Below are 25,632 nucleotides of genomic sequence, written 5' to 3'. Positions count from 1 at the left end.
CCCTCTCCCCAATCACAAAGAAGTAGAAGAACTACTTAAGAGGAAAAAAAAGAACGAAATCAGGAAAGAAACTATTTATGATAACTCAAAAGGAAGCTCATTACTTTTCGAAGCGAGATCGCGATTAGAACAGGCACCTACCTATGAAGCGAGATATAAGGAGGAAGAAGAAACATGGTGCTCGCTGCGTTAAAGCTAGGGAAACGATGGAGCATGTTTCATTAGAATGTGAAGATATCTGCCCACCGGTCGATTTAGGCACCACTGGCCTCCTTGAAGCCCTTTGGTTCTGCGAGAGCAGGGGGAAAGTCAACATGTCTGCAATAGAGATTAGTAAGATGCGATTGGAACATTGGTGGAAGAAAATTAGGGAAAAGATAAAGAAAGAAGACGTACAAAAATCAATCTCAGAATAGGGATTCAGAAAATTTGGGTATGGGAATTCATCGTGTTCCACATTTGCTTTTTTTTTTTTTAAGGAGAGCTTTCTTTGCCTCTTCTTTGGGCTTACCCACTGCTGCAGCTGTGGCTGCTGCTGCCTCGCACACCGCGTCGGGGGGTGCTTCAGAGGGTGTGTATAGATGACAGGCGCGAGTAAGAGAGGGAAGGCGAGGGGCGATACTCGTTTTCACCCCACCGCGTCGAATGTGCACCATGCCTCTGGAGCTGTCTTGCCATCGGCACTTGAGCCGCTCGGCACCTGTAATTATCTGTGACTCCCCTCAGAGGCAGTGCAGAAACTGCAGCGCTTCCATTTCTACTAACGTGCGAGGCCAGAGGGGACGCAGATAGAACTGCAGATAGAAGAGAAGAGGCAGCTCCCATATAATAGAGGGGCGGAGGTAACGTGAGAAGGCAAGGAAGCCGTGCTCCCATATGGGCTGCAGAATTAAACGTACTTTCCCTCTCCCAAACCATGAAGAAACCCCACTACTATACGACAGCGGTTGTGAGGAAAAAGGATAAGCTTAAGTTCAAGGTATGGTGTAGCACGTTGCTGCTATTTCAAAAAAAAAAAAAAACCCCGTCACAGACTCTAGAGGCTGACTTGCGATCTTGAACTCTTGTTACGTTGCCCGGTTATTTATAATTATCTTTGTCTTCTGCATATTAATCTTCAGTGCTAGTCTTACACTCTCCCTGTTAAGGTCCTAAATCATTTGTTGTAACTCGTCCGCAGTGTTGTTGAATAGAACAATGTCATCGGCAAACCGAACGTTGCTGAGATATTTGCCGTCGATCTTTACTCGTAAGCCTTGCCAGTTTAATAGCTCGAATAATTCTTCTAAGGACGCAGTGAATAGCATTGGAGAGATTGTGTCTCCCTGTCTGACCCCTTTCTTTATAGGCATCTTCCTGATTTTCTGCCGGAGAACACGCCAGTTGCATTAAACTTTTCCATTTGCTTCATAATTTCCTCAAGCGACGGCTCGCTGCGACACTGGCAGATCCTCGGAACCATATGCCGGTGATATGGATTAGATAAACTGGAAAATAAAATCATGCTAAACAGCGTCCTTCATCAAACCATGCGATATCCCTTAAATTCATAAGCAATACAATTGTCACCCGTTACCTCGTCTAGTTTTTTGCCTGATTGTCCAGCACATATCGTGCTAAATTGCCAACCGAAACAAGAGTAGCAAGGAGTTGAGAAATTTGCCAATCTACTAAAGGAGAGAGCCGAGGCAACAGCCAAAAAGGAAGGAAAAGGGAAAATTGACAAATTTAACCGTTGTTTGTGAAACTATTTTTGGATCACATCTTTCTATTCAAAAACGAAGTAGAGAAAACGCCGCGGGAAATGCAGAATGATTCTATGTGTTTTGAATGACGCTTCTACAGTTGTCAATCGCGGAACCAGACGTAGCCACTTCCCTGCTGTGCTTACGTGGGTGTTTTCCTAACCACGGCCGGTCTCGAGGAGAGCGCGCGCTCCCCTAGAGACCGGCCGTGTCCTAACCATCCACGGTGGACGCAGTACGTCTAGAGCCGCAGCGTCCTGCGCTCTTGCACGGTTCTGGCAGCTACGCATCATTACGCAACTACCCACATAAAGTTATTAATCTGTTTTCTCACTTGGTAGAGCAGTAAACGAGGGATCCGAGAGAAATGTGACTGTTCGGCAAATATATATTTCTCTATAATTATTTCACAGCTAATTCATCAATCTCTACTAGAAATCTTAAGTTTACGCTTTCGCTTGTTTACTTCTTGGCCGTGTTCTTCCTGCGCTTCTTCGCTGTGTTGTCCATTTGAAGTGGTTCCTTCACTCTCAAGCAAAGTAGAGTTGAGTCTCACAGACGCACCCGTAAGATACACCCTATTTCATTTATCTTTTGCGGGTTTACGCCTTCATTTTCTTTTTTTTGGTGAACGGCGGGAATTATTTACATATGTACTAGTAAAGGTTCTCCCCCCCCCTCGTCATTTGCATAGAAAAGCTACCTTGGTTTGCCCCCCACCCCTCCCGAAAAAATATCCAGGGCACGTGCCTGGCGACCGCAGCCAGTTGAAAAGTCGAAGGAAGAGGCAAAGAAAGCTTCAATTTAGCAAGCCTCTAGACGACAGCTGTCATTTCCAAAGCACATGGGCTCATTAACATCGAAGAGGGGAGCGCTTAACTTGCGAATTCCACGCCGTTCTGAGAAAGCCATGGTCCGCGTCAACTAAGACGATAAACCACCGCGGAGCTCGATTAGCTAGCGAGCTCCCCTCGAGCCCGGCCGTGGATAAACAAACCAGAGAGGCAGTCTTGGCGTTTGGCTGCCGTTCGTGTCACGCTCAATAAATGGGGAGTGGTAGGGGGGGAGAGGGTATGGGTGAGAAAAGCTGCGTATTCTTGCAGCCCTAATTAGGAGCAGGGCTCAGCATCGGTGGGGAAGGGAAGGTGGGAGAGAAAGTAGGAAAAGAGGTACGACTCAATGGACGCTTCACGGAGTGATCTGTGAGTCACACTGGCGGAACCCTCCCTTCGCTATTTCTCGGAATAGAACTAGATCGGCATCCGTCAATAACTGATTGGCTCTGCCTCATTCCCCACACTGCGCGAAAGTGCCTGCTTTCGACAAATCCCATATCTGCCTCTCCCCGCTCCACCCTTTCACGCTCCTTGTCTATTATTTCGAGGCTGTCAGAAGTTTCAGTCGAGCAAGGTCACGCAGTATCACTAACTCACGGAAAAGTTATCTTTGCTATGAAGCGACAGCTACGGGGACTGAGATTGGGCACAGCGATGCAGACCGAGGAATATCGGCACACATTTCTCCGACCTCGCGTACAACTTCATTACTTTAGAGAAGACAAAGAAATTCGACTCATGTACCGAGTACTGCATTGGCGCTCCAGTTACTTTTGTGCCTGAATGCACGAAACGACGTTTTGTTAAGAATATAACTGGAACGCCAATACATTTATTTCTCCGCAAAGTTCGGGAACTATATTTTGAAAATGGTGGCATCCTGACAATTCGTTCCAAGTAGATCCGCCTTGCGAACTCCACGGCTAGAATTTGTAAATTGCAATATGGGCCGTAAGGTAATTAGTTAAAGAGTTCATTAGATAATTTTCGTTGATTAGGTAATTATGCGTTTCATTTTTTGTGCAAGTAATGTCCGCCTCTTCGTGTAGAACCGCTGATGAACTAGAATTGCGCTATCTGTCACAGGCCAACATTGAAGAAATTTTGAAAGTGTTCGCTTGTACACACGACATTGTCCAGTATACAGCCATTTTCAGCTATATATTCGTAAGCAAAGGTCCGTTCTTTTCTTTTTTTTTTTCAGATTATGAAATAATTACAGTTGTGGCTTAAATGAAGTCGAACTTCGACAGTTGCGGTAATTTCATGCTGCAAAATAAAGTTTGAGTCAGCAGGAGGTTACGTTCACTCTCAGGAGTCCGCGCGAATTTCGGTGTTCATTTGTCCTGTGTACGGACTGTAGAATTTACATTCCGCACTTTCAGTGCCGGAAGGCTGTGATCTAATTATTCTCAGTCTGCTTAACTGTGTTTCCTATACCACGTGTACCCAAAAACGAACAGATCACTCACATTATTTCTTCTCTGATAAGTTATGCATAACATTGTTCTTGCGGTGCACAGCAGTGGGTAAAATATTAGGTTATGTCAGGTTACGGGTTTTAATCAAAACGAGGGACACCGCAGTGGAGGCCTCCATATTCTTTTTAAGCGATGTCGTGGCTTTTACTTTTGACTTTGACGAACATTTTTCTTGCATTAGATATCCAAGAATGCGCCCAAGTGGTCGGGAGTCGAACCCATAGCCTCGTGGTAAGCAGCGCAACGCTATTTAGCCACCGAGCGGATTAGTAAAGTAGAAAAATGTGAAATGAAAGCAATTTGTTCGAATACGAGTCTATTGACACAAGTCATTTCCTGCTAACTCGTTTTTATATCCTATTGTTGGTTTTTACCCGTAAAAAGAGGTCTCTCTTCTTTCTGTTTTAAAGGAAAATTAAGCCCCTACGATTGAGAGGCCCAGCTTGCACGTGAGAACTCTCCTCCATAGTTTGTATTCATGCAACCACTTGAAAAGAATCAGCTGCAACCCCTCGTCTTCAGCCCGCTTCCCCCTTGTAATGTAGCTAACACAACTAATGATTGTCGCTTTTTGAACATTTCGACTTTTTTTGTCATCGTACTCTACACGTCCATTTGACAATCACCACGAGTGCGTCTTTCCATCGAGCATCAGCGGCCATTGTTGCCTCGACCTAAGACAAGCCCTGGTGTCCAAATGCTGGCTCGAGAAGCATACCTGCTTCAACCGGTGTTGATCTTTTTTACGGTAATTGACTAATGAAGCGGTCACGTGCAGACAAGCGTGACTCATCGAGAAAGTTCGCCTTGCGCCGGTAGGGGAAAGACTAGCGCTGGCGTCGGGGGTGAGAATTGACGTGGGGGAGGGCACGCTCTTCCACACCGTGCAGAAGAAACAGTTCTCTCTCTCTCTATCTCTCTCTCTCTCTCCTTGTTCTCTAGGGGACCACGTGGTCGAAAAAACGCTTAAAAGGAGAGCACTCGCAGTGCACCACCCTTTTCCTGCACCGGTCGGCCTGCCTGGTCACGGCCGGACTGGACTACGTGCATCGTGCGTGCTCCAGTCCGGCCGTGGCCCGGCTTTGCACTTCGCCACATTGTGAAGACTGGGCCGCCTAAGAGCTTTTCCGTTTCCTACACGCACAAGGTGAGTAACCCATTTGCTACGAAATTTATTTGTATCGTTCATAAGCTGAATAGATTGAACGCTTGACTTCTTATGAAATGGCGCACGAGACATTCGAAACGAATGCGTGATTTCAAAGCTGGGTTTTCTGTGGTTAAACAACATTAATCTTGGCAGCGTTTCTTCCGCTGGGGCTAACATATTAATTGAGAATTGTGCTTTACTGCATTTTCCCACATGTTAGGTGTTATAGGTATAGGTGACACCTCAATCTGCTAGCATAGCTTGTTTTGTTGTGTTTTTCAAGCTCGTCCAAACAATCTTGCTTAAAAAAATATCTCACAGCAGGCTTTTAAATATTTTCCCACATTTAGAACAAAAATCTCGTGGCGCTCTCTTCGCGGCCAGCTAATTTCCGAGCACCGCCAGACACAGCGGAGCCGGCCTTGCTATCTTACGTGACGTATGTTTGTTTGGGAATTCACTTGCGAAGGTTTTGGTGCGGCGAGGAAAACTTGCAGAAGTCAACAAACGTGAGGGGATCATGCCTTCACTCCGGAAGGTCATTCCGTTTGCATTTTCTGAATTGATTTATTCAACCTTGGGAGGAGGCGCGGGGCTTTATGCAAATTATCAATGCACCTTATTGCCTACCTGTGCGGAAATAAGACATCACGAGTGGTTTTAATCAGGCTCGATCGGGTTCTCTAGATGTTTTCCTTTTTCAGAAATTTGGCACTTATTAGCGCTTGTCAGGCTGGACTTCGCAAGAAATTCTTATGTTGCCATTGATTACATCATCTTCTGATTATTCATCACCCCTTGCTCTTCCTCCTGCTTTCCCTTTATTGTGGCGCCGGGTAACATGCTAGGGCATTAAACATGGCGCCGGCGTCAAAGAGGTAATATGTCACAAGGGCGCTTCGAGCAATTTCCGAACATGAAGAAGCCCTGCCCCAAGCATACCACATGAAAAACTTGTACGATGAATTAATAGGAAAGTGGGGAAACAACTATGGGATGTTATGGCCAGAGCTGGGGTGGTGTATACATTGTCTTCATCTAATGAAAAAAATGCTGACATAATGTTAAAGTCAAAGCGATTCCTTTGTCTGGGTAACGTGGAACGCTACGCGCACCTGCCTTGGCGGATCGTGGACTTCTAACAGCTTCGTCGTTACTTTGCAGCATCTGAGCAACGCACCCGTATGCTCTACCCCTGGGGTACAGATCGACACGCAATTATGAGGACCTACATTCATCGACGCCCTCATCCAAGCGAAGACAGCTAAACCTCTCTCAAGGTAACGCCATTTTTCCTATCCTCCTCCCATGATCTGATCCTCCTCCTACAAGAACCGCTGGTATACCGCTATCAGAATGTTTAACAACACGTCCGTGAAAAACAAATGGGCTCGTAGTTTGTCCTAGTATTCATTTCTTATAGGTTTGGAATATTTGTTTTCATTATCACGATCTTGCGCGCTGTTTTCCGTGCAGTATAGATCTTTAATTATGCGTATCTTTGCGTGATGGGTTTATGAAACATTGAAACCTTTTGGTCGCGCTTGTGGTCGTACGGCCGCAATCGCAAGCGGCCTGGACTATGTCCAGACTATATGCATTGTGAATCAAGTATAGTGCTAGTCCTTGATTGATGACGAGCAGATGGGTTGCAAAACATGTGCGTTACTGTGGGGTGACACATGATTCCCGGAGAATAAAAGAAACAATAAAATTACGATTTTACTGATTGCGTGATCAAAGACGATGGCGACGTTACACTCGTGGGGTTACAGAAATTCGTTGCGGAGCTGCTCGTTGTCGGACGTGTTAACCGGTCTCTCCACCTCTCATGCCTCATTTGTACACGCTTTGTGCAGCACCGAGATTGCCGAATGGGGGATCCTTGGCTCGCCGACTCTACGCCGCCTGAGGGTGCCTTCGCTGGTCTACAGGGGTCTTTGTCCCAGTGTTTCTGGTCTACGTTCTCGACTACCTACAATGGACGACACATTTTTTTTGTTCTTCTTTTTAAGAAGGTTTTCCAAACAATAACTGCGAGCTCCGTGTCGACTTCTGGTTTCTCCAGGGGGATGAAGATTGCAAGCGATTTTACATTTCAAGAATAAATACACGACTCTGTTTTACGTTTTCTGTGCACTGTGTTCCTCATAAAGACGCCACTGGGTTTCCCGAAAATACACTCGTTTGCTTGATTTGCGGTAACATATCCCAGTGATAATACAAATTACGCTCAGTGTGGAGGAAACTAAAGGTTAGTTTGACGTCGTCGAAGTAAAGGCTGATTCCAATTATCTGGCGAGTCAGTCGACGGATCTAGATAGATGGGCACAAGGAACACCTACGACGGCCATCTTGGATGCGTATTTTCGTGTTGTGCCCTCAATTTTGAAGTGCCGTTGAGTATAAGTTTTCCTTGGTATCGCGCTTCCTAGGAAGAACACAACGACTCATGACGCAATAAGTACCTGCAGCTGTACGGGGCCAGTCGAAACGAATGCAAGTTGTTGTTGTCCTGAGTGGCCGTGGCACATACCCACAGTGGGGCATTGGCCATGAATCGGGTGGTCCAATTAGGTGCATAATAATAATAATAAGGGAGTTAACAATTTGAGCGTTGGAGTTTAAAAGTTAACGTTTTGAGCTTGGAGAAAAAAAGGAAATAATCAGAAGAAAACCGGGTATAGAATAGTAATAATAATAGATAAGAAATAAAAGAAAGCTATGGTTGGGAGGGACGAACGATCAGTCTCACATGGAAATCGATTGGTTTCAATGAGGTAATTTCGGATTGCCAAGCAAACATTTCAGTGGCTGAACCTAATAATGGAGGCTCCAAAAGGTAGGATCACAGGCACTGATAAAGTTAGACCAATAGAGCGAAGCGGGATTTCGAGTAGTCGTTTTTTTACAATAGAAAAACGTCTACAAGACAACAAGAAATGGTCTATTGTCTCCGCTTCGCCACACAATGAGCATAGTGGGGAGGGGACCAGACCTATGGAGGTAGAAGTTCACTGCAGGTATACGGCAGCGCAGCCTAGTGATGGCCACTTCAAATTTTCGTGCTCGGCAAAAATGTCTGTGCCAAGGGTGTAGGAGATGTCCGTAATCCACAGAGTTGGTAATTGCGTAAGATCTTGTGGCACTCCGTGCCAAGTTCGCCCAGTAAAACTTTTCTTAAGTCCTGAATCATGTGCCCAGTTCTCACAGCAGACGTATGCCAATCGCAGAAACTGATACATAAAAATAATTGCTTCGCCAGACGCACGTACACCTTTCAACGAAAGTACTACAGGGTCTCTCGGCTTGCTGTACTTAGAGATGATTCATCACCGACACCGTGGTCTTATACGGCCGTTTCGGTGTTCCCGCGCAAGCTGCCTTGGTGGCTGATGAAAGGTCACGTTCATTGCATCCCGTAACGTGTTTACAACTAACACGCTCTTAATCGTCTGCGACGTTTTATCAACATTGTACCATTACGCACAATAGAGATCGCCGATTTGACATTTGCTACCAACCACTCCATAACTTTCCACCTCCGCAGCCGCACAAACTCCCAGCTGATCACCAACGTCGAGCAGGTAAAACGCGATGTGAGAAGCAAAAATTACAAATTACTTGCCCAAAAAGAAAAAAAAATGATATACCACGTAGAGAAGTTGTCTATTCGATGTGACGTTACACAATGTAACTTTCATTTTAGAATCAATAATTATTGCGTTCAAAAGAAACAAAATAATCAGTGAAAGTTTTCTTGTGAATGGGACATGAATTCCGTTAAGCATCTGTGTCACACCTTTTTGAGGTCCAGGATCCATGATTTATAAACCGCGATCACCACAATGCAAAATGTTTTTCAGGACCACACTCGACACATGTCCTGCCTCTTCGAGGAGTGAATTTGCAAATGACGGTGGTTTGGAGCAGAGCACCGTCTGTTGCAATGCATACACACATACACATTTGTTTTTTTTCAACTTTGACATTTCTAATTATTAAAAACGCTGCGTCAAACAATGGGCCGTGCGTAACATAGACGCTGCAATAGTGGGAACACTAAAAGAAGAGAGAGAGAGAGAGAAATTAACACGGAACGATCTTGTATCGCAATATTGTGAAAGCTGTGCGCTCTTCTTTCGTCTGCTCTCGACGCATGAAGGCCGTTTTCGCTGGCGTCACTAGAAGTCTCTTGAATGCTTTGCAATGACGTACGGACTGCCAAAAATACATTTAGCAAAAGACCGCGCGAGCGAGGACCTTTCTGCGCACACCAGCGCCTTGCGACGGAGCCAATTCTTGGGAGACGGTCGCGAATCTGCCCTCGATTTGTGGACGCTTTTTCCACACTCGGCCTCCAAGATCCAGGCGGCGCGCGGTGCCACACGCACGTCGCCAGATCTCGGAGGCTACGTTTAAGCTCGCCCATCCCGCAAGTTCGCTCCGGCGGCGTGCAGAAAAGCCGGCGCTAGCTCGCACAGACTGGCTAAATATTACGCCGGCTCTACGTCAAGTATAATTTGCGACTTTAGGTATCGCTTCGCGTCGAATCCGCGTGGAACTTACTCCACGCGTCTTCATTTAAGCAGAGCCGTATGTGCTGTTGGCGTCAAAAGCTTACGGGACGATGAACTTGAAAAAGAAAAAAAATACACTCAATGAAAAGCCAGGACACATCACATCGAATTCAGAGTTGTTCCGCATTAGCGGGTGTGTCCTATACCCAGCGACCTACTCAATTAGAATCGCCATAATAAAGCGGAGCGAAAATTCGCAATTTTTGTGGATCCTCTGCTTTCGATGCAGAGTGAGCGTATACTTCGGCCGACCTTGGTCTTCCCCGGGGATGCTAATCATGTCGAGACACTTTGGCTAACTTCACATCGATGTGCTTTGTGTGCGCGCTCTGTGGTATGTAAGCCAATTTAAGTATCGGAAATTATTTTGTTCTTGCTGACGCCGACCTACTTCGCGGTCTGGAACACATGCCCACTACAGGGAGAGTTGCCCAAACACACAGAGTGAAACGAAATTAGACAACTACATTTAGAAATAAACTTACCGAACACAAATAACACGACCTCGTTACATATGCGTACAAAGAAAAAGAAAACAACAAAAACGAAGAATTCAGAAAGGTAAGCCATTTGCGAGGTGTCAAAACCGGGGCATCGTCTTCTGAACAATACTTTCCAACCGTGACGAGATCGTCTGCTAATCGGGAGGCGAAATATTGTTGCAAACAAACAAAGATGTATCAGAATATCCTGTCTTTTTTTCATTTCAAAGGAGTGAAGCGTGAAAACAAGCAAAAGAAAGTCATACCTAAGTCAAAACTCATGGCCTTTTCTTGAGCCCACCTTTAGCCAAGTCGAGCCAATGGCTCAGCCAATCGCCCCTCGCGGCACCGTTCAATGGTGTAAACATTGTCTTTTGGTTCGTGACTTGCCGAGGAAGAAAGCCAAAACATGAATCAAGGGCTGAAGTCCATGTGTAAGTCATTCAGAACTTCATCGTGCATTCATGTACACGTAATGTCCTCGCTCCGTGTCGCCTCTATGTACGCATGCATTATTCTGTCTTGCTGGCCGTTTCCCGTTCGCGTACTTAACCTACGCTCTGAATTAAAGACAGCATTGCCGGCTACTTTTGCGGTCGTAATTTCGTTGTCCCCTGTTCAAGTACGGACTACATAATTCTGGAGTCACTGTAGCTTCGTAATATTGTAGCTGCCACTCCGTCCATTGGCACGTTCGTAACGCCGCTTGTAAGCGTTATAAGCGCAAACGCTTATAAACTAGAAATAATGCAATTTTAACCCTATAGGTGTCGTTTTTCTTTAGCGAGACTTAAATTACGCCCTGCATCGTTTTTCTTTTTCCTCGGATATTATAAAACCAAACACAACGGTTCATTTTTCGTTGTTCAGAACTGAAAAAAAAATATTGACACGGATAATGACCAATGCTCTCTTGGGTGCGGTGCTCGAATTCATACCTGACATGTATGTGGCGTGTGGTGAACAATAGGTATGGTAGCTTGACAACAGCCGACTTGTATACGTACAGCTATCATTGGTCACTTGGCGGGAATCTCACCCTAGCACCAAAGTCTCACCTAGCCTCACAATATATCGTATTTCGCCCTTTCTTGTGCGCATTTAAATTTAGGTGAACCGCCTAAACCCCGCGAACAGCATGTCCTATTTTATTCCCACGAATCATTGGCTTTTCGTTTCCACCAAAATCTCGTGACGCGCTCTGGGTGGTTGTCGCTCCATACACAGGCGTCCGAAAACCTCACGATACAGGTTTCCGGCGTACATTATGCTCTGCGTCGTAGTGCATTTGCGCTACGGCGTCTTACGCTTCTCAGTGACAACCCGTTACACCGGGATGAAGTCTGTTCCACGCTGTCCCCGAATTTCATAGCCGGCCTCGTTCGCTGATCATTTCATTTTAACTCGTCTTATATAGCTGCTCTTGCGAGCGATGAGTCTTGAATATCGCTTCAAATTATTGCGATATTGAAGCGACCAAGTCCGCCAACATGGAGGAAAGGAAAGATTTGGGAGCGAGCATCGCTCAACGAGGGAGGTATTGTGTAAGAGTCCACCTAGTGGACATCTCCATTTCGTCTGCTGCTGTAGTTTTGATTGGCTGGGCTGGTCTGCGGCGTCAGCAGCAGTGAGGCGCACCAGCCAGTCAGCACTTCAGCAGCAGACGAAATGGACATGTCCGCTAGGTGGACTCTTACAGAATACCTCCCCAGGACTGATGCCAAACGCGGCGGTCCAACACGCGTTTGCAATGGACGTTCATATGACCCCGCTGCGGCTCTGCAAACTTCTGTTTCAGCGGATAGTGTATGGCGCGTTACATCAGCCGGACAGGAGCACTCAAAAGCGTCCCCAAATCGCTCTCTGAAAAGTATCTGCATTCAAGTGGGCGAACATGAGCAGGAGTGGTGCGATCCAATACCAGAACAGGGGCAGTTTGGCGACGCCGAGAGCAGGTCGAGAGTAGCAGGTCGAGCTGCATGCTCCCAGCGGAGTGCGAAGGAAGTCACGTGACGCAAACGCGTCACGTTCTTTTATTTCGGTTGTGTTTTCGTAGTTTATGTTCAGCGTGCGGCAGAAATGGCGGCTAAGAAGCGAAGCTCACGTGATAATAACCACCCCGGGGAGGCAAGCAACCTGGTCACGTGATGCACGTTCGCCCTTATACACTTGCTCTCGGAGCGCATGATGCGTTTCAACGGGAATTAAGCGTTATATCGTCCTACAGATCACTATCATCTTCAACGGGGGAGCAAAGCGGTCGCACTCTCGCTACGCTACTGATTTTCTCCTCTCTGCTCTTTGCCTCCGCTCCTGTTCTGCCAACGTAAATTGGAATGCGCAAGCATAGAAGGTGACTATTCGAACGACACGAAGCTTTGGCCACAGCCTCAAATGACTTGTAAGCACTTTCAGAGCTCACCGCGCCTTGTCCCATTTGTGAAAGCCGCGTATTTGTACTAGAAGCGGGGCTTCTAGAAATGTACCCCAAGCTGTCCAAGCTTTTCGTTTCTGAATGAAATCAGAATCAGTGTATTTTGCTCTTCGTTCTTTATCTGTCAACCAATTTGAAGCAGTGGCTTGTCGCGTTTCTGATTCCCTAACATTCCTCGGTGGGGTCCCTACCTGATTGTTTACTGTCTGCCTAATCGCTCGCGGGTGTACTCAGTTGCTTTACATTCGTTCTTGCCGCGCACGAGCCAGTAAATTACGTAGATGTACTAGCAGTAGCTCTGTACTTTGTAATAGCTTGAAGCAAGAACGCACAAGCGCTAGTCACCGCTCATTCCGTGGAGCGTCACGAAACGTCCAGATTCGAACATTCCGTGTCCTGTCGGTGTAGTCCGTCGCCCATGCTTCGGCGTGTTGCTTCACGAGTGTGCCAATTCACTTACTCTTGTTACGCAGGAGACAGAGTGGGCGTAAGTACGTTATGTGAGTTGGGGTGGATGTGTGTAGATAAAGTGCGAGAAACGTGCTATGCCAGGAAGCGGCGCTGCTTCCTGTGTTATACACGTAACGACCACCATTCACTCTTTCCGAGGTTGAAGCCTCGTTGATATAACGCTGGCGAACTAGTTCTTCTTCTTCTTCTTCTTCTTTTTTTTTTATCCTAGTGGAAAGGCGCGCATCGCGAAAGGCTGGCAACACGGGCAGTCTTTGTGTAGCAGCGGTTCGTGAACTTGGCCATATACAGGTTCATTCCATTCCTTACCACGCCAGTCAGTTTTTCTGCAGCCAAGTGCGGGGGACACACGACTTGCGTCGACCGTTCCACATTTTGCCGCATGAACGGATCTTAGAGCGTTAACGATCACCCAGTTAAATTTCCGATGGCACAGTGCCAAGAACAGAAATGGTAATGCATGGTTTCGCATTCGTGTGCTTTCGTTCGAGGCAGCGTTCAGCACGCCGCCGAAAACGTCATCTCATTCCTGGGAAGCAATTAAAACTGCTCCGCGAAAAAAAAAAAAGGCATATCGTAAGCGAATGTGTAGCGAAGTTTATACCGTTCATAAAACTACTGGCGTTGCTTCCTGTGATATTCGAACATCGCGATGTCGCAGGCAATGCATCGCCGCCCTTCGCGTGATACTGCGACTCTTTGCCGTGGTAGCAGCTCTTCGCTTTCTTCTACATGTTGCCCGCTTCTATGCGCTATGTGTGCAAATACATAATATGTAGTGTGCAAATACATAAAATTACATTCTAACGGACACCTCATGGTACGTATTTCGGCCGCGATATTTATTTATTTATTTATTTGTAAATTACCTTACAAGGCCCCTACATGGGCCATTGAGTAAGGGGGGCATAGAATCAAGTAAGCACATACACTCTCGTAATGTGTAAGTAGAGAAGAAAAAAGAACAACTCCAGCCAAGCGCACAACCTTGGTTGGTGCAGTCGTGAAACCGTCTGTGTCAGGTGACGCCTCACCGCGCATACGTAGGAAGTACGGTCGACATTTGGTTAGCTGCCGCTCCACTTCATTGATCGAGGTTATGTCGGAGTAGCTCGAAGTGGGCATATCGCAATGAGTACTTCGCGCTTCTGCTGCGCGATCACAGATCGGCGTTCGCAGCTGTGACCTTGACTTCTAACAAATACCTTTCTCCGCCATTACTTGCAGCCCCGGTGAATCTCTCCGAACGGTAAGCAGCGGGGACTGGTTCACAGGGCGAATGTAAAGCATATTCACTGAGTCGATGAGGCCTAAGGAAGCTATCAGAGAGTCTTAGCTCTGCCTCTGTGCAATTGGGCTGCTAACGTGAGCGCGACGGCAGAAACATAAATGACGAAGCTCTTTGTTTTTCCTCCGATGAAGAAAGCATGAAATGCAAGAACGTATATGTATACTATACGGAATACCGCGGAGACGTAGACGTCAACGCCAGCTAGTGTTGGTGGCGCTATCATGTGACGTCGAGTTCCACTATACAGCGCATAATATAACTAATATTGTAACGACAGACCTTGTGCGATTTGACTGCTTACGTGGGCGCGACGGTTGAAACATAAATGACGAAGCTCTTTGTTCCTCCTTTGATGAAGAAAGCGTGAAATGCAAGAACGTTTTTCTTTTCTTTTTTTTAAGCCATGTGCTTCGATAAACTTCCACAACATCGCTATCAGCGCTAAGAGGAAGATGGGGCAGGACAGAACAGAAAAAATACCTGAGGCGTAAAGAAAATAAGCGAATGAAAGAAATATTGACCTCGTTCTGCAACACAGGTGTATCACTGAAGAAGTTATAGCGCCGGAGGCTATATGTGAGACGACTAGGACCCCACGAAAACAGAACTAAAGGCCCTAGATGCGTTGATCAGAACGTCGTACAAAGCGGCCCTCGGCCTACCACAGGGAACCTCTACTGAACGCCTGCTGGCCCTCGGGATTCACAATAACTACGAGGAGCTACGGGCAGCGGCGCTCATATCTCAACGGGAGAGGCTTAGCTTAACCTCCTCTGGCAGAAAATTACTTTGCCGCGTGGGTTACCCTACTCGTCCACAGTATGGGGGAGAAGAACTCGAATCTCTGCCCAGAGTCCTTCGTGAAAGGATCATAGTAGCCCCAATCCCTAAGAACATGAGTCCGAAATACCACCGGGGACGTAGAAGTGCTCGAGCTCGAAAGTTAATGCAGCAATTCGGTGGAAACCCGGATACAGTCTACACAGATGTCGCTCGATGTGGTGCTTACAAATACGCCCTTGCAGTGGTAGGAGCGGCCGCAAATCAAGGGCTTGTGACTTGCGCCACGGCTAGAGTTGCATCTGCGAATACCGCAGAAGCCTCAGCCATCGCGCTAGCTATTAAAACTAAGGACGCTCTAGGACAATCGTCGATAACTCTTACAGATTCCCAAGTCGCATGTAGACTCTTCCTCACCGGGAGGCTACCACACAGCACCACTCACCTATTAGGATCCAACCTAACGCAGAAACACATGATCATCTGGTGCCCGGGTCACGCAGGACTCGAGGGCAATGAGAGAGCGGACGGCGCAGCTCGTGCTTTTGTCAACCGAGTGACCGACCACTCTGACGAAAACCCCTTTTTACCACGAGACATCCTTGAGCACCAACGGCGCGAGCGAAGAAAGTACAGTCCACCACACCCTGACCTATCCAGGCAGGACTCTTATGACTGGCGACGAATACAGACGCACACATTTCCAAACCTTTATTTGAAAATGCCATTCACCCAACGCTGTACAGCGTTCGCTGTCCTTGGTGCGGAGGCCGGCCAACTCTCGCCCACATTACGTGGGACTGCCAGAACAGGCCACCCAAAATTAATACACCAAAAATAGCCGGCAAACTTTCCGGAAGGGAGCAGTGGGAGACTTGGCTCGCCAGCGAGGATCGGGAGATGCAACTAGCGCTCCTCGACCAAGCACGGCGGACCGCTCAAGCCAGTGGGGTCCTGGACTAGGGGCTCCACCCACTCACTTTCTGCATTTTTTTTTCTCTTAAAGAAACGTTTTGATATGTATAGCGCCGGTGATCGGGGCCCATAAATTGTGAGATAGTTATCATTGCTCCATGGATTACTTGATCATCAACGATTATCTTTTTTAAGTTATTCCTTTAGAGGAGAAAGGGGGCTAGCTGTGTACCGTCCCTCATTTACATGCCGGATTAACGGCTATACGCTCGGCTATACGGCTATACGCTATAACGGCATATGGATTAAAGATACGGCCATACGGCTATACGGATTGACGGCTATACGCTATACGCTTTGATGATCATCGTGATAAGGCTAAGGATAAATTTCCCTCCAGTAATCTTGTGAAACTTTGTGGGCGCAGGAACCAACTCCCTTGGAAGGTCGCATTCGCGGCTCTCGGCGTTTTCGCCGTCTGCTTCTTCCTCTTCTGGCTCGCCACCACCCTTTGTGAGCGTCCTTTTTGGCGATCGATATGCACGCTGCTAGACCGTTTATGGGGAAACCCCAACGAGAAATATGAAACCAGTTTCAATTCCGAGCGGCAGTGTTCTTTCAACACTACGATTTCATTCGAGCGGCCGTTTCCGTTTGAGCGCGTGCTATACTTAGCGGTGTTTGCGTTTGTACAGTTGCAAGCGTGGCTTCGTCATCTCGCAAGCTTACAGTACACACAATACTGCTGCGTCATTCAGTTTCCTTCTTTATATTTTTTTTTCTAGAACACGCTGTCGGCTCTTGTTACTGATTGGCTAGCATTAGCCTTATCCTTCACTGCACCACGCGAAATTCATGAGATGGCGTATGCTGTATGTAGGATGTCCCAGCTAACTTCAGACTAGCTATTCATCAACGAAAAAAGATTCCGAAACCACTGTGCAAGATACGATTTTAAAACCTATGGTGTTGGGTCGTCAGAATTCTTTCGACCGAACACCTAGATCTTATAATTGCATCTTGCATCGTGTTTTTCTTTTAAGTCTTTTTTTTTTCGTTGAACAGCTTGGTTATACGTTAGCTGAGGCACACGGAAGCGCAACCTGGTAGACAGAAACGGAGAAGAAGTCAATCAAATGTAAAAAATGCGACAAGTTGAATAACAATTGAATTTAGCGCATTAATGTGCTATAATTGTGCGTGTGTCTGCGTGTGCGTGCGCGTTTTCCGCGTGCGTGTGTAAACGGGAAAAGGGAAAAATTCTTAGTCAAGACGATAACAAGGTTTATTGTAGGTAAAACCATTCTACTGCCTTGTACCAACAAAATCCCATCTTCAATGTACCTTTTCTTTTTGTTACAGCGGATAAAGGTATGTATTGTTGCGATGTAGAACAGGCACCTGCAGACATTCGTGCTTGTCTCCACCTCGCATCACCATACTCAACATACTGTTCCATTCCGCGCCACTGTAACACAAAACTCGGTGCGCATCTTGTTTCATCGTTATGAGTAAAGCATGGCGCAACTTTTCCGTTTCTGCAAATTCTACCTGTTTGCTATCTATCTATCTATCTATCTATCTATCTATCTATCTATCTATCTATCTATCTATCTATCTATCTATCTATCTATCTATCTATCTATCTATCTATCTATCTATCTATCTATCTGTCTATCTATCTATCTATCTATCTATCTATCTATCTATCTGTCTGTCTGTCTGTCTGTCTGTCTTGCCCTCTGTCTATCTATCTATCTATCTATCTATCTATCTATCTATCTATCTATCTATCTATCTATCTTGATGGAAAAGCGTCAAATGGCTCATTGAGCGATAAAGCAAGCGTCCCGTGTCTGTAGCAGCACCTGCATTCCCATTGGTTGCGACGCTACGTCAGCAGCGCGCCTCGACGGAGCACAGCTTGCAGAGCGGGCGAAGGTGTCGCGTGAGAGGAGAGGGCATCGCCTTGACACCAAATCACCCTTGCTCTCGCTGCGTTCTAACTGCGCCTCGGTAAGGCTATATAGTCCGAGCCGCGCTCCCTGTAAGGGCGGCAGAAATATGCGTCGTTCCTAACCACAACCACCGATCAAAATGCGTCAAGCATCTCAAAGCGCTCGCTTGCCCTCGAGGACATCATAAGTCGAAGGACCGCTCAACAGCGTTCAATATTGGACAAAAATGATTTCTCATTCACAACGCATAAGTGCTTAAGTGTCCTTGGGATCTTTATTATTGCGACAGAAATTATATGGACACTCCAGGTGCATTTCTGCCGTCGCCGTGAGGTTCCGTATAAAGTCCAAGGGTGATAAAGCTGCCGCCGCGCGCCGTGTGCTGTATGTGCGAGGGAAAGCGTGCGAGGGTGAGACGGCGAACGCGGTTCAATCTCGCGCGCGCGAGCGAGGAACGCGGGCTGGAAGCGTGCCCTCTCCTGTGGCGCGCGAGGCATGGGGTCAGGAGAGGGAGGTGGGGCGTTCTTCTCCGGCGTCTGCTAGAATGCCTCGATGTCCTCCTCGCCCGCCGCTCCGCACAGAGTGGAGATAACCGCGGCGTCTGCTACGGCGTTGGCCACTCGAAGGGCGGACACCCTAGTTGACGCCTTTGGCAGACGCCGTAGGGACGCGTTACCGGCGCTCGTGTGTCTTGAAAGCGATCTGCGACGACGCCAAAGTGCGCGCGCGCGGGGGCCTTATCTTCAAAGCGATCTGCGATGTTTGCAGAGTGGGCGTAGTTCCGGTAGCTTCGTATGCGCTGTGCTTTCGACGTTTCGTTCGCGTTGAAGCGAGAGATGCACGAAGGTCAATTCGCTTGCTGCGGCCGCCATTCGTCGCTCCAGCATTTTCACAGCGAGCTTCCGCGCTCGTTGAGCAAGATGCGTTCATGTTTACCTGTGCGCGCGTGACACCGTGTTGGTAAATTTAGTTAAAACACGATGGCGGGCTAGTTGGTTTGAATCCATGATAGAATCTGTAAGCGCGACTTAAGGACGTAGAAAGACGCAGACACATAAAGACAGCGCTGTCTCTGCGTGTCTATTTCTTCCTACGTCCTAATTCACTCACGCTTACAGATATCTATAATTGTTAATTTAGTTAGTCAGCGAATGTTTACAAGTTCATACGGCCGCTAAAGCTACTATCTTTACTTCATACAGCTATCCACCAATTTGCTATCGCAATCGGTGCTTAGCCTTTCAGGTGAAACTGCGATTTTGTGTCCGTCCGTCCGTCCGTCCGTCCGTCCGTCCGTCCGTCCGTCCGTCCGTCCGTCCGTCCGTCTGTCTGTCTGTCTGTCTGTCTGTCTGTCTGTCTGTCTGTCTGTCTGTCTGTGTCTGTCGACTTGGCTCCAACGCTGAGTTTAGATGATTCGAGACCCGCCGTGGTTGCTCAGTGGCTTTGGTTTGGGCTGCTGAGCACGAGGTCGCGGGATCGAATCCCGGCCACGGCGGCCACATTCCGACGGGGGCGAAATGCGAAAACACCCGTGTGCTTAGATTTAGGTGCACGTTAAAGAACCTGAGCTGGTCGAAATTTCCGCGGTCCTCCACTACGGCGTGCCTCATAATCAGAAAGTGGTTTCGGCACGTCAAACCCCATAACTTAGAAGATTCAACCCGAGGAGCATTTGCGAATATATGCGTGGGGAAGTAACGCTAGCACCATTTGTTTTTTCATGCAGAAGAGCTACACCACAGGGGGACCAACACTACAACTTCGTGATTCTTGCCAGTCGGCGCGACACCAGGGGTGTCCATCGAGTCATTCTTCCATCGGCCAAGGAACACCGAATAAATGCGATTGTCTTAGAACCCCGCTTTCTCTTAACCGGGCCCCACATAAAATTTCGGTTATACGCTGGAAGTTGTTACGTGCCCTCTGGTAAACAGTCTACCGCAAGAATTTTTCAAATTGGTTCATTAATAGCAGAGCTAGAAATATTTGAAGTGTCGCGAACCCATGGGCTATAACGTAAAGCTATTCCAAAGTTCTTTATTCCAGTTGTGCAATCAGCCCTCCGCGATTGGTGAAAAACATTTTTGGACTACTCCCATTTCACCTGTCTGTCATGCGACGTCACGAAAACCGCGATAGCTCCCCATCTGATAGACGTGTACACGCTGATTATGCATGATTTGACCGAACAAAATAAAAACAGTTATTTCTGATTCGACGCCTTTTCGACATTAGCCCTCGGATATTGGTCAAAAGTTTTCGGGCTGCGCCCACTTCACCTGCCTGTCATGCGACGTCACAAAACCGCGAAAACTCACCGCGTCAAAGTGACGTGTACGCGTTGAAGATGCATTAATATGCCGAACAAAACTAAATTTTCTTCTGAATATCCGCAGGCTGCCCCGTTCCGAAAGGAATAAAAGATGGCTGCCGCCGATGGCTCAGGCACTGGCTGCTCGCACCTGCCGGACAGCATGGGTTTACTTGCGTGTAATAAACCTTTTTGCGTGGCCGTGTAACGTTTTCGAGCACTTTCGGCACGTTTACCACCTCGTTCTGCCAACTCTTCTTTGCTGAGGATCCGTTTTAGCGTCCTTTTTAGGCTTCCGTTGCATGCCGCCGCGATTGTCGAAGAGTCACCGTAAGCTAAGTAAGGAAAAGCGGACCAATCACAGACGCCGGCACCGCCCTCTTCATCCGGTTATCGATTTTCAGTGCAGTGGCTTGGCCCCATCGAATCCCTCTCCACTTGAGCGTGCTCCTCGCCTCTTGTGAGCCAATTAGATAAGACAAGCCGCTCAGTGTAGGCGATGTTATTCGTTTTTCAAGCAAACAAAAGTGACCTCTTATGAACGAGGAGAGCGTTTGATTGGTCTGTTGAGACAACCCTGTGGGTGACGGCCCGATGCTTGCGTCGGCGGTTACGCATATTTGACGTCAGGAAATTGGAATAAAAACATTGGAATAGTTTTACGTTATGGGGCCCCATGATTTCCGTCCGGAAGCGAGCTTCATTGCCAGCGTAGACACTCTTTCCACCTGCGCCCCGTCTAGTCTCCGCAAACGAAATTCCTTCCCTGCGTTCTCCCAACACCTCCTAGACGGTCTCTAGAGGGTGTTGGTTCTCCCATGCCGGAGCCGGAGGATCGTGTCACGCATACGTCACTGGACTCTCCTTCCTTCCTCCCTCCCTCCCTCCCTCCCTCCTCCTCTCTCTCTCTCTCTCTCTTGTGTGCGGCGCACTTCCGATCCCGCGGGAAAGCCGTTGCGTTTGTCTCGTTTCGCGCCCTGCGTGATTTTGCGCGCTGTGCACGAGAATACCTGCGTTGTTGTCTGGCTGCCTCTGCACTACGAACTCGCCGCTAATTTCCTTCTTTCCTTCCCTCCTCTCTCTCTCTCTCTGTCATCTTTGTTTTCCCCTTTCCCATTCCCCCGGTGTAGGGTGGCCAACCGGACGTTATTCTAGTTAACCTCCCTGCCTTCTGCTTTCTTCCTTCCTTCCTCAGTGCACGCACGTCCAGATATAGTTTCGTTTCCGGCCTGCGCGGCTGCAAGACCTGCAAACAAGCAGACGAAATGGAAGCACGTTTCTGCATATAGCTATACGTCACGGAGTAAAACAACGACTCGCAGACATTCGGTTTGTCGGTTTTGTTATTTCTCAAAACATTAAATCGTCTAGGGAAGCAAAAGATCAAACAAATAACTGCTCTAGTCTCGAATATTTCTCAATGTCGCCTGTCACGGCGAGTGACGTTTCAGCAATATATGCACCGAGCGCCCGTCGTAAGGCGCCAGCAGCGCGTTGGCGAGCAGCGCCGCGAACGGAAGCGGTGAGAAGCACTGGCATGTGATGCAGCGAAGACGTGAAGGCACACGCGGTGCTTCCAGTGATTGCGCACGGCGGTTTTTAAGACCCGAAGGACCGGAAAACGCATTTCTTTTTTCGGCGTCTGCTCTCGAGAAAGGACGCCGCTTGTACGAGGCAGGCCACATTCATGGCATGAAGTATAGTATATGAAGCAGAAAACGATTGCAAAGTGCGATCTAAGTGAACCCCCCCACCCCCAAACAAAGCTCACCGCGGCAAACTAAGAAGTGCAACTCCAGCAGTTATTTTGCAGCTATTATTTTGTTGCGGATGTTTAACATTGCCACGTAGATTGGCGAATCAGCCCAAAAGGTTGCGGGCAAGAAGAGACTCCTTCTTTCTTTCTTTTTTGCGCAGCTTCGCCGATCGCACATAAGTCGGTACGTTCCCGTTCTCTGTGCGTTTTTTTTTTTTTTTTCTGTGATGCTTCGCGGCGGAAAGGGCGGGACAGTACTGGTGCGGCAGAAGCGAAAGAAGTCGACGAGTCCGTGTCTCGCGCTGGACGAGCGACCATGTCACTGGAAACGATTGTTTGTCATTGTGTACTTTCCGCACAGCAGCCTCAGGTTTTGCAAGTGTTCAAAGCATTAGTACCTCAACACTTCACCAATATTCATCCGGTCTGGGTGCGAGGTCTAGTTCTAAATGAAACAGCAGATTCATTGGTGAAGGCGTCGGTAGTTGGCCCAACCATACAAATTCTTCCTGCATCAGCCTTGATCATAGCTACAAAATTTCAGAGGCAAACGATGCTGCGAGAATTCTCTGTACTATCTATAAAGAATTCCTAGGATTTTAAACACTTATTGTATACCCTGGGAAAGTATAACCTACAGGTCAAACGAGAAGAACTTAAGTAGCCATTAGTAGGCTACGCTGTCGCATACCTTCTTCAAATTTTTATTTATTTACGGCTAGTCTGGCACCCTCACCGATTTGTCCTATGTGCAGGGAAAATGAGAGCACCGAACATATTTTTAATTTCTTGTCGACGATATGTTAGCATAAGAAAATGAACGTTAGGAAAATCACTCCACCTTCTTGGATAAGATTTTAACTGTTCAAAATTTACTATCCTAGGATGCCTTTACTCTTGGGCACAGCGACGGGAAGGTTAGCGCTGCCATCCAAGATTTCCTTTTAGGATCAATGAGATTTAAACTCTCAATACAAGATTCTAAGCTTCTTCTTTTTCAGGCAAAGTGAACTTGAATTGTGTTATTTTTATGGCTCCCATATAATTTTTCATTTTCATACAATCATGCAGTTTCTCTAACCTCTCTCTTTAAATTCTAATTTACCTATTATAAAATCTTGCCTTATTATATTGTACTTTACTTTGACCTACCCAGTTCTTGGCCAATCCCCCAGAGTGGGTATACGTGCCAGTATTTCCAAGGATCTACATTATTTTTTGTTAACCCTTGAACAACCCGATTCGTGGCCGATCCGCCAGAGTGTGTTGCGTCAGGTCAGTGAGGGACAACAACAACAACATCTACGTCACCAGTATGCGCTGCCTGACCTGGATTTGTGATCTCGGGAAAGCCAAGCAGCCGTCTGCACACACGCATGCGTTCCTTACGAGGCTGAAGAACAGCACGACATGCGCCTGTGATGTGCGTGGTCTTGGAGCCGGCCTGTTCGGGGGCCCTGTCCAGCTTCGCGCGCGCCTGGCTTTTCCTGCGGCCGGCAGTACCACGTAAAAAAATCACGTACCACGTATCGCCCTACCCAAGTGCAGGGCATTCGCCTCCGCAGCCTCCATTGTGGCTGCTGCTAAAGCCCTAGCATTGACGCGACTAGACAAGCCGTGGATGTGTGCCAGCGTCACGCCTTTTTTTACGGGCTAACTGAGCCACGAAGGACCATGGTGTTTTCGTAGACTTGTTTTAATCGTTTCTCGAGTCTCGTATGTACGTGTCAGATCTTCACCCGGACCAGCTTTGCCGTTGTACGAAGTATCTCTTTGTTCGTTGAAGCTTCGTGTGCGTCCCCTGACACTTGGGCCACGTCATAAACCATCACAGTCGCGTTTACCGGACGCAGCCAAAGCTGGGAAGCGCGAGGAAGAAAAATATATCCTAAAGTAAAGAAAAAAAAAAGTCTGAGTCACTGAGAGGACGCCAAGATGACGACTAGAAATCCGCGTCTCCGCCTTCGGTGCCCAAACTCCGGAGCCGTCACATCTGCGCATGAGAACATGGAGAGCACGAAGCTATAGCGAATGAACGACTTCTTCATTTACGCTAGAACAACTATAGACAAGAACAAAGCAGCTTCGGAAATAATGCCGTTGGCGGCTGGCCTATGGGCAGCGCATATCCGGGCCTTCCGCTGTTCCGTTTGGTAAGCTCGCGATTGAAGCCGATGGAACTTTAATGGCCTCACCATCTTCAATCATATTTGAGTAACTGCTCGCGCAACCCAAAACGCAACATGTTTGTTGGAATGTGGTTCCCCGTGGCATTACGGCAACGCGAAAAAGAAGAGACGACGTTACATGATCATCCAACGCTGCTGGCGGCTGCGCCTGTTATGTCCAGTCGTCATACGCCAACATTAAAAATCTAAACGTCGTGCTTAATATTTAAAATACGTAAGAAATTTTACGCCTACCGAACAAAGAAAAGCCATCCGTCCGTGCGCCTCGTAAGATAAATCGCTATAAAAAAACAATTTATCAAACAAAATAAATTCGTAAGGAAAAAGGTTGGCGTTGGTTCTTCATGTCGCGCAGCAAACACAGATGAGTTGAAAAGAATGATAAGGAGTCATGAGAAGCTAATGGGTCTCACCACGGTTGATAATGGTTCGACGTGGGTGGATAAGGTGCTAAAGAGCGATAAGAGCTTATAACGGTCGGATCAATTCTGATAAGGTTAATAAGCACCGATAAGGGTTGGTAAGGATCGGATCAAGTCCGATAATGTTGATAAGGACCAATAAGGGTTGATAATGGTTGGATCATGTCCGATAAGGTTGATAAGGATCGATAAAAGTTGATAAGGGTCTACTCATGTTCGATAAGGTTTAAAAGGGCAGATAACGATTGACAAGGATCGAATCGATTGCGATAAGGCTGATACCGACCGATAAGGGTGATAAGGCTCGGATATAACCCGATAAGGATCATAATCGATAAGGGTTGATAATAGTACGATCTAGTCCGATAAGGTTAATAAGGAGTGATAAGGGTTAACAAAGTTAGGTTTATATTGGTCAGATCGAGTTTCATAACATCTATAATGAGACCTGGCCGCGTAGAGATGAGCAAGTGGCACAATACTTACGCATACTTAGACAACTCCCACGAGAGTTTCTGCGTGAACTTTTACAGTATATGGTCAGCTATATATATCCAAATTCTACTTCCCCCTCCAGTGGCTAGACTTTCAATTTCCCCCTCAAATCCAACAAATTTCTTGGAAGTTGGTCCCATAGCATTGCCTTATTATGAGAGCTTTTCTGCGACGTACCTGTATTTGAATGGAAAAATCCCAGTTGTCACTCGAAGTCCTCCGAAGCGCTTCGCCATTTTCCTTTCTGTTTCTCCGCGTTGCTTGGCGCCTTTTGCACCATAACCACGTATCAAATTCTAGCGGCTTGAAGCGGAACGCATTTGGCATTCCGAACCG

General features: G+C 47.3%; 1 protein-coding gene and 2 long non-coding RNA genes across 4 annotated transcripts in view; 2 read left to right on the top strand and 1 right to left on the bottom strand.

The window, feature by feature from the left end:
• Positions 1-25,632, bottom strand: part of LOC126534477 (uncharacterized) — a 60,872-nt gene that overhangs the window by 6,540 nt on the left and 28,700 nt on the right. Inside the window, exon 3 of one of the 2 annotated variants that reach the window (XM_055072222.2) lies at positions 23,871-24,183. The exons of the other annotated variant lie outside the window; for it this stretch is intronic. Coding sequence (XP_054928197.1) covers positions 24,009-24,183 — 175 coding nt within the window. The 3' untranslated portion in view covers positions 23,871-24,008. Of the gene's footprint in view, positions 1-23,870; positions 24,184-25,632 lie in introns of those variants that run through there. 2 annotated transcript variants of the gene reach the window in all.
• On the top strand, positions 5,066-7,337 carry LOC126533617 (uncharacterized). The gene is made up of 3 exons (XR_007600038.2): positions 5,066-5,209; positions 6,377-6,492; positions 7,072-7,337. It is a non-coding gene; the product is annotated as an uncharacterized lncRNA (long non-coding RNA).
• Positions 10,550-16,967, top strand: LOC129385559 (uncharacterized). The gene is made up of 3 exons (XR_008613028.2): positions 10,550-10,708; positions 14,407-14,428; positions 16,593-16,967. It is a non-coding gene; the product is annotated as an uncharacterized lncRNA (long non-coding RNA).

Source organism: Dermacentor andersoni, chromosome 7 (assembly GCF_023375885.2).
Source record: "Dermacentor andersoni chromosome 7, qqDerAnde1_hic_scaffold, whole genome shotgun sequence".
NCBI classification, from domain to species: Eukaryota; Metazoa; Arthropoda; class Arachnida; order Ixodida; family Ixodidae; genus Dermacentor; species Dermacentor andersoni.
The sequence above is the reverse complement of the archived record's forward strand: the minus strand, read 5'-3'. Positions and strand labels throughout refer to the sequence as shown.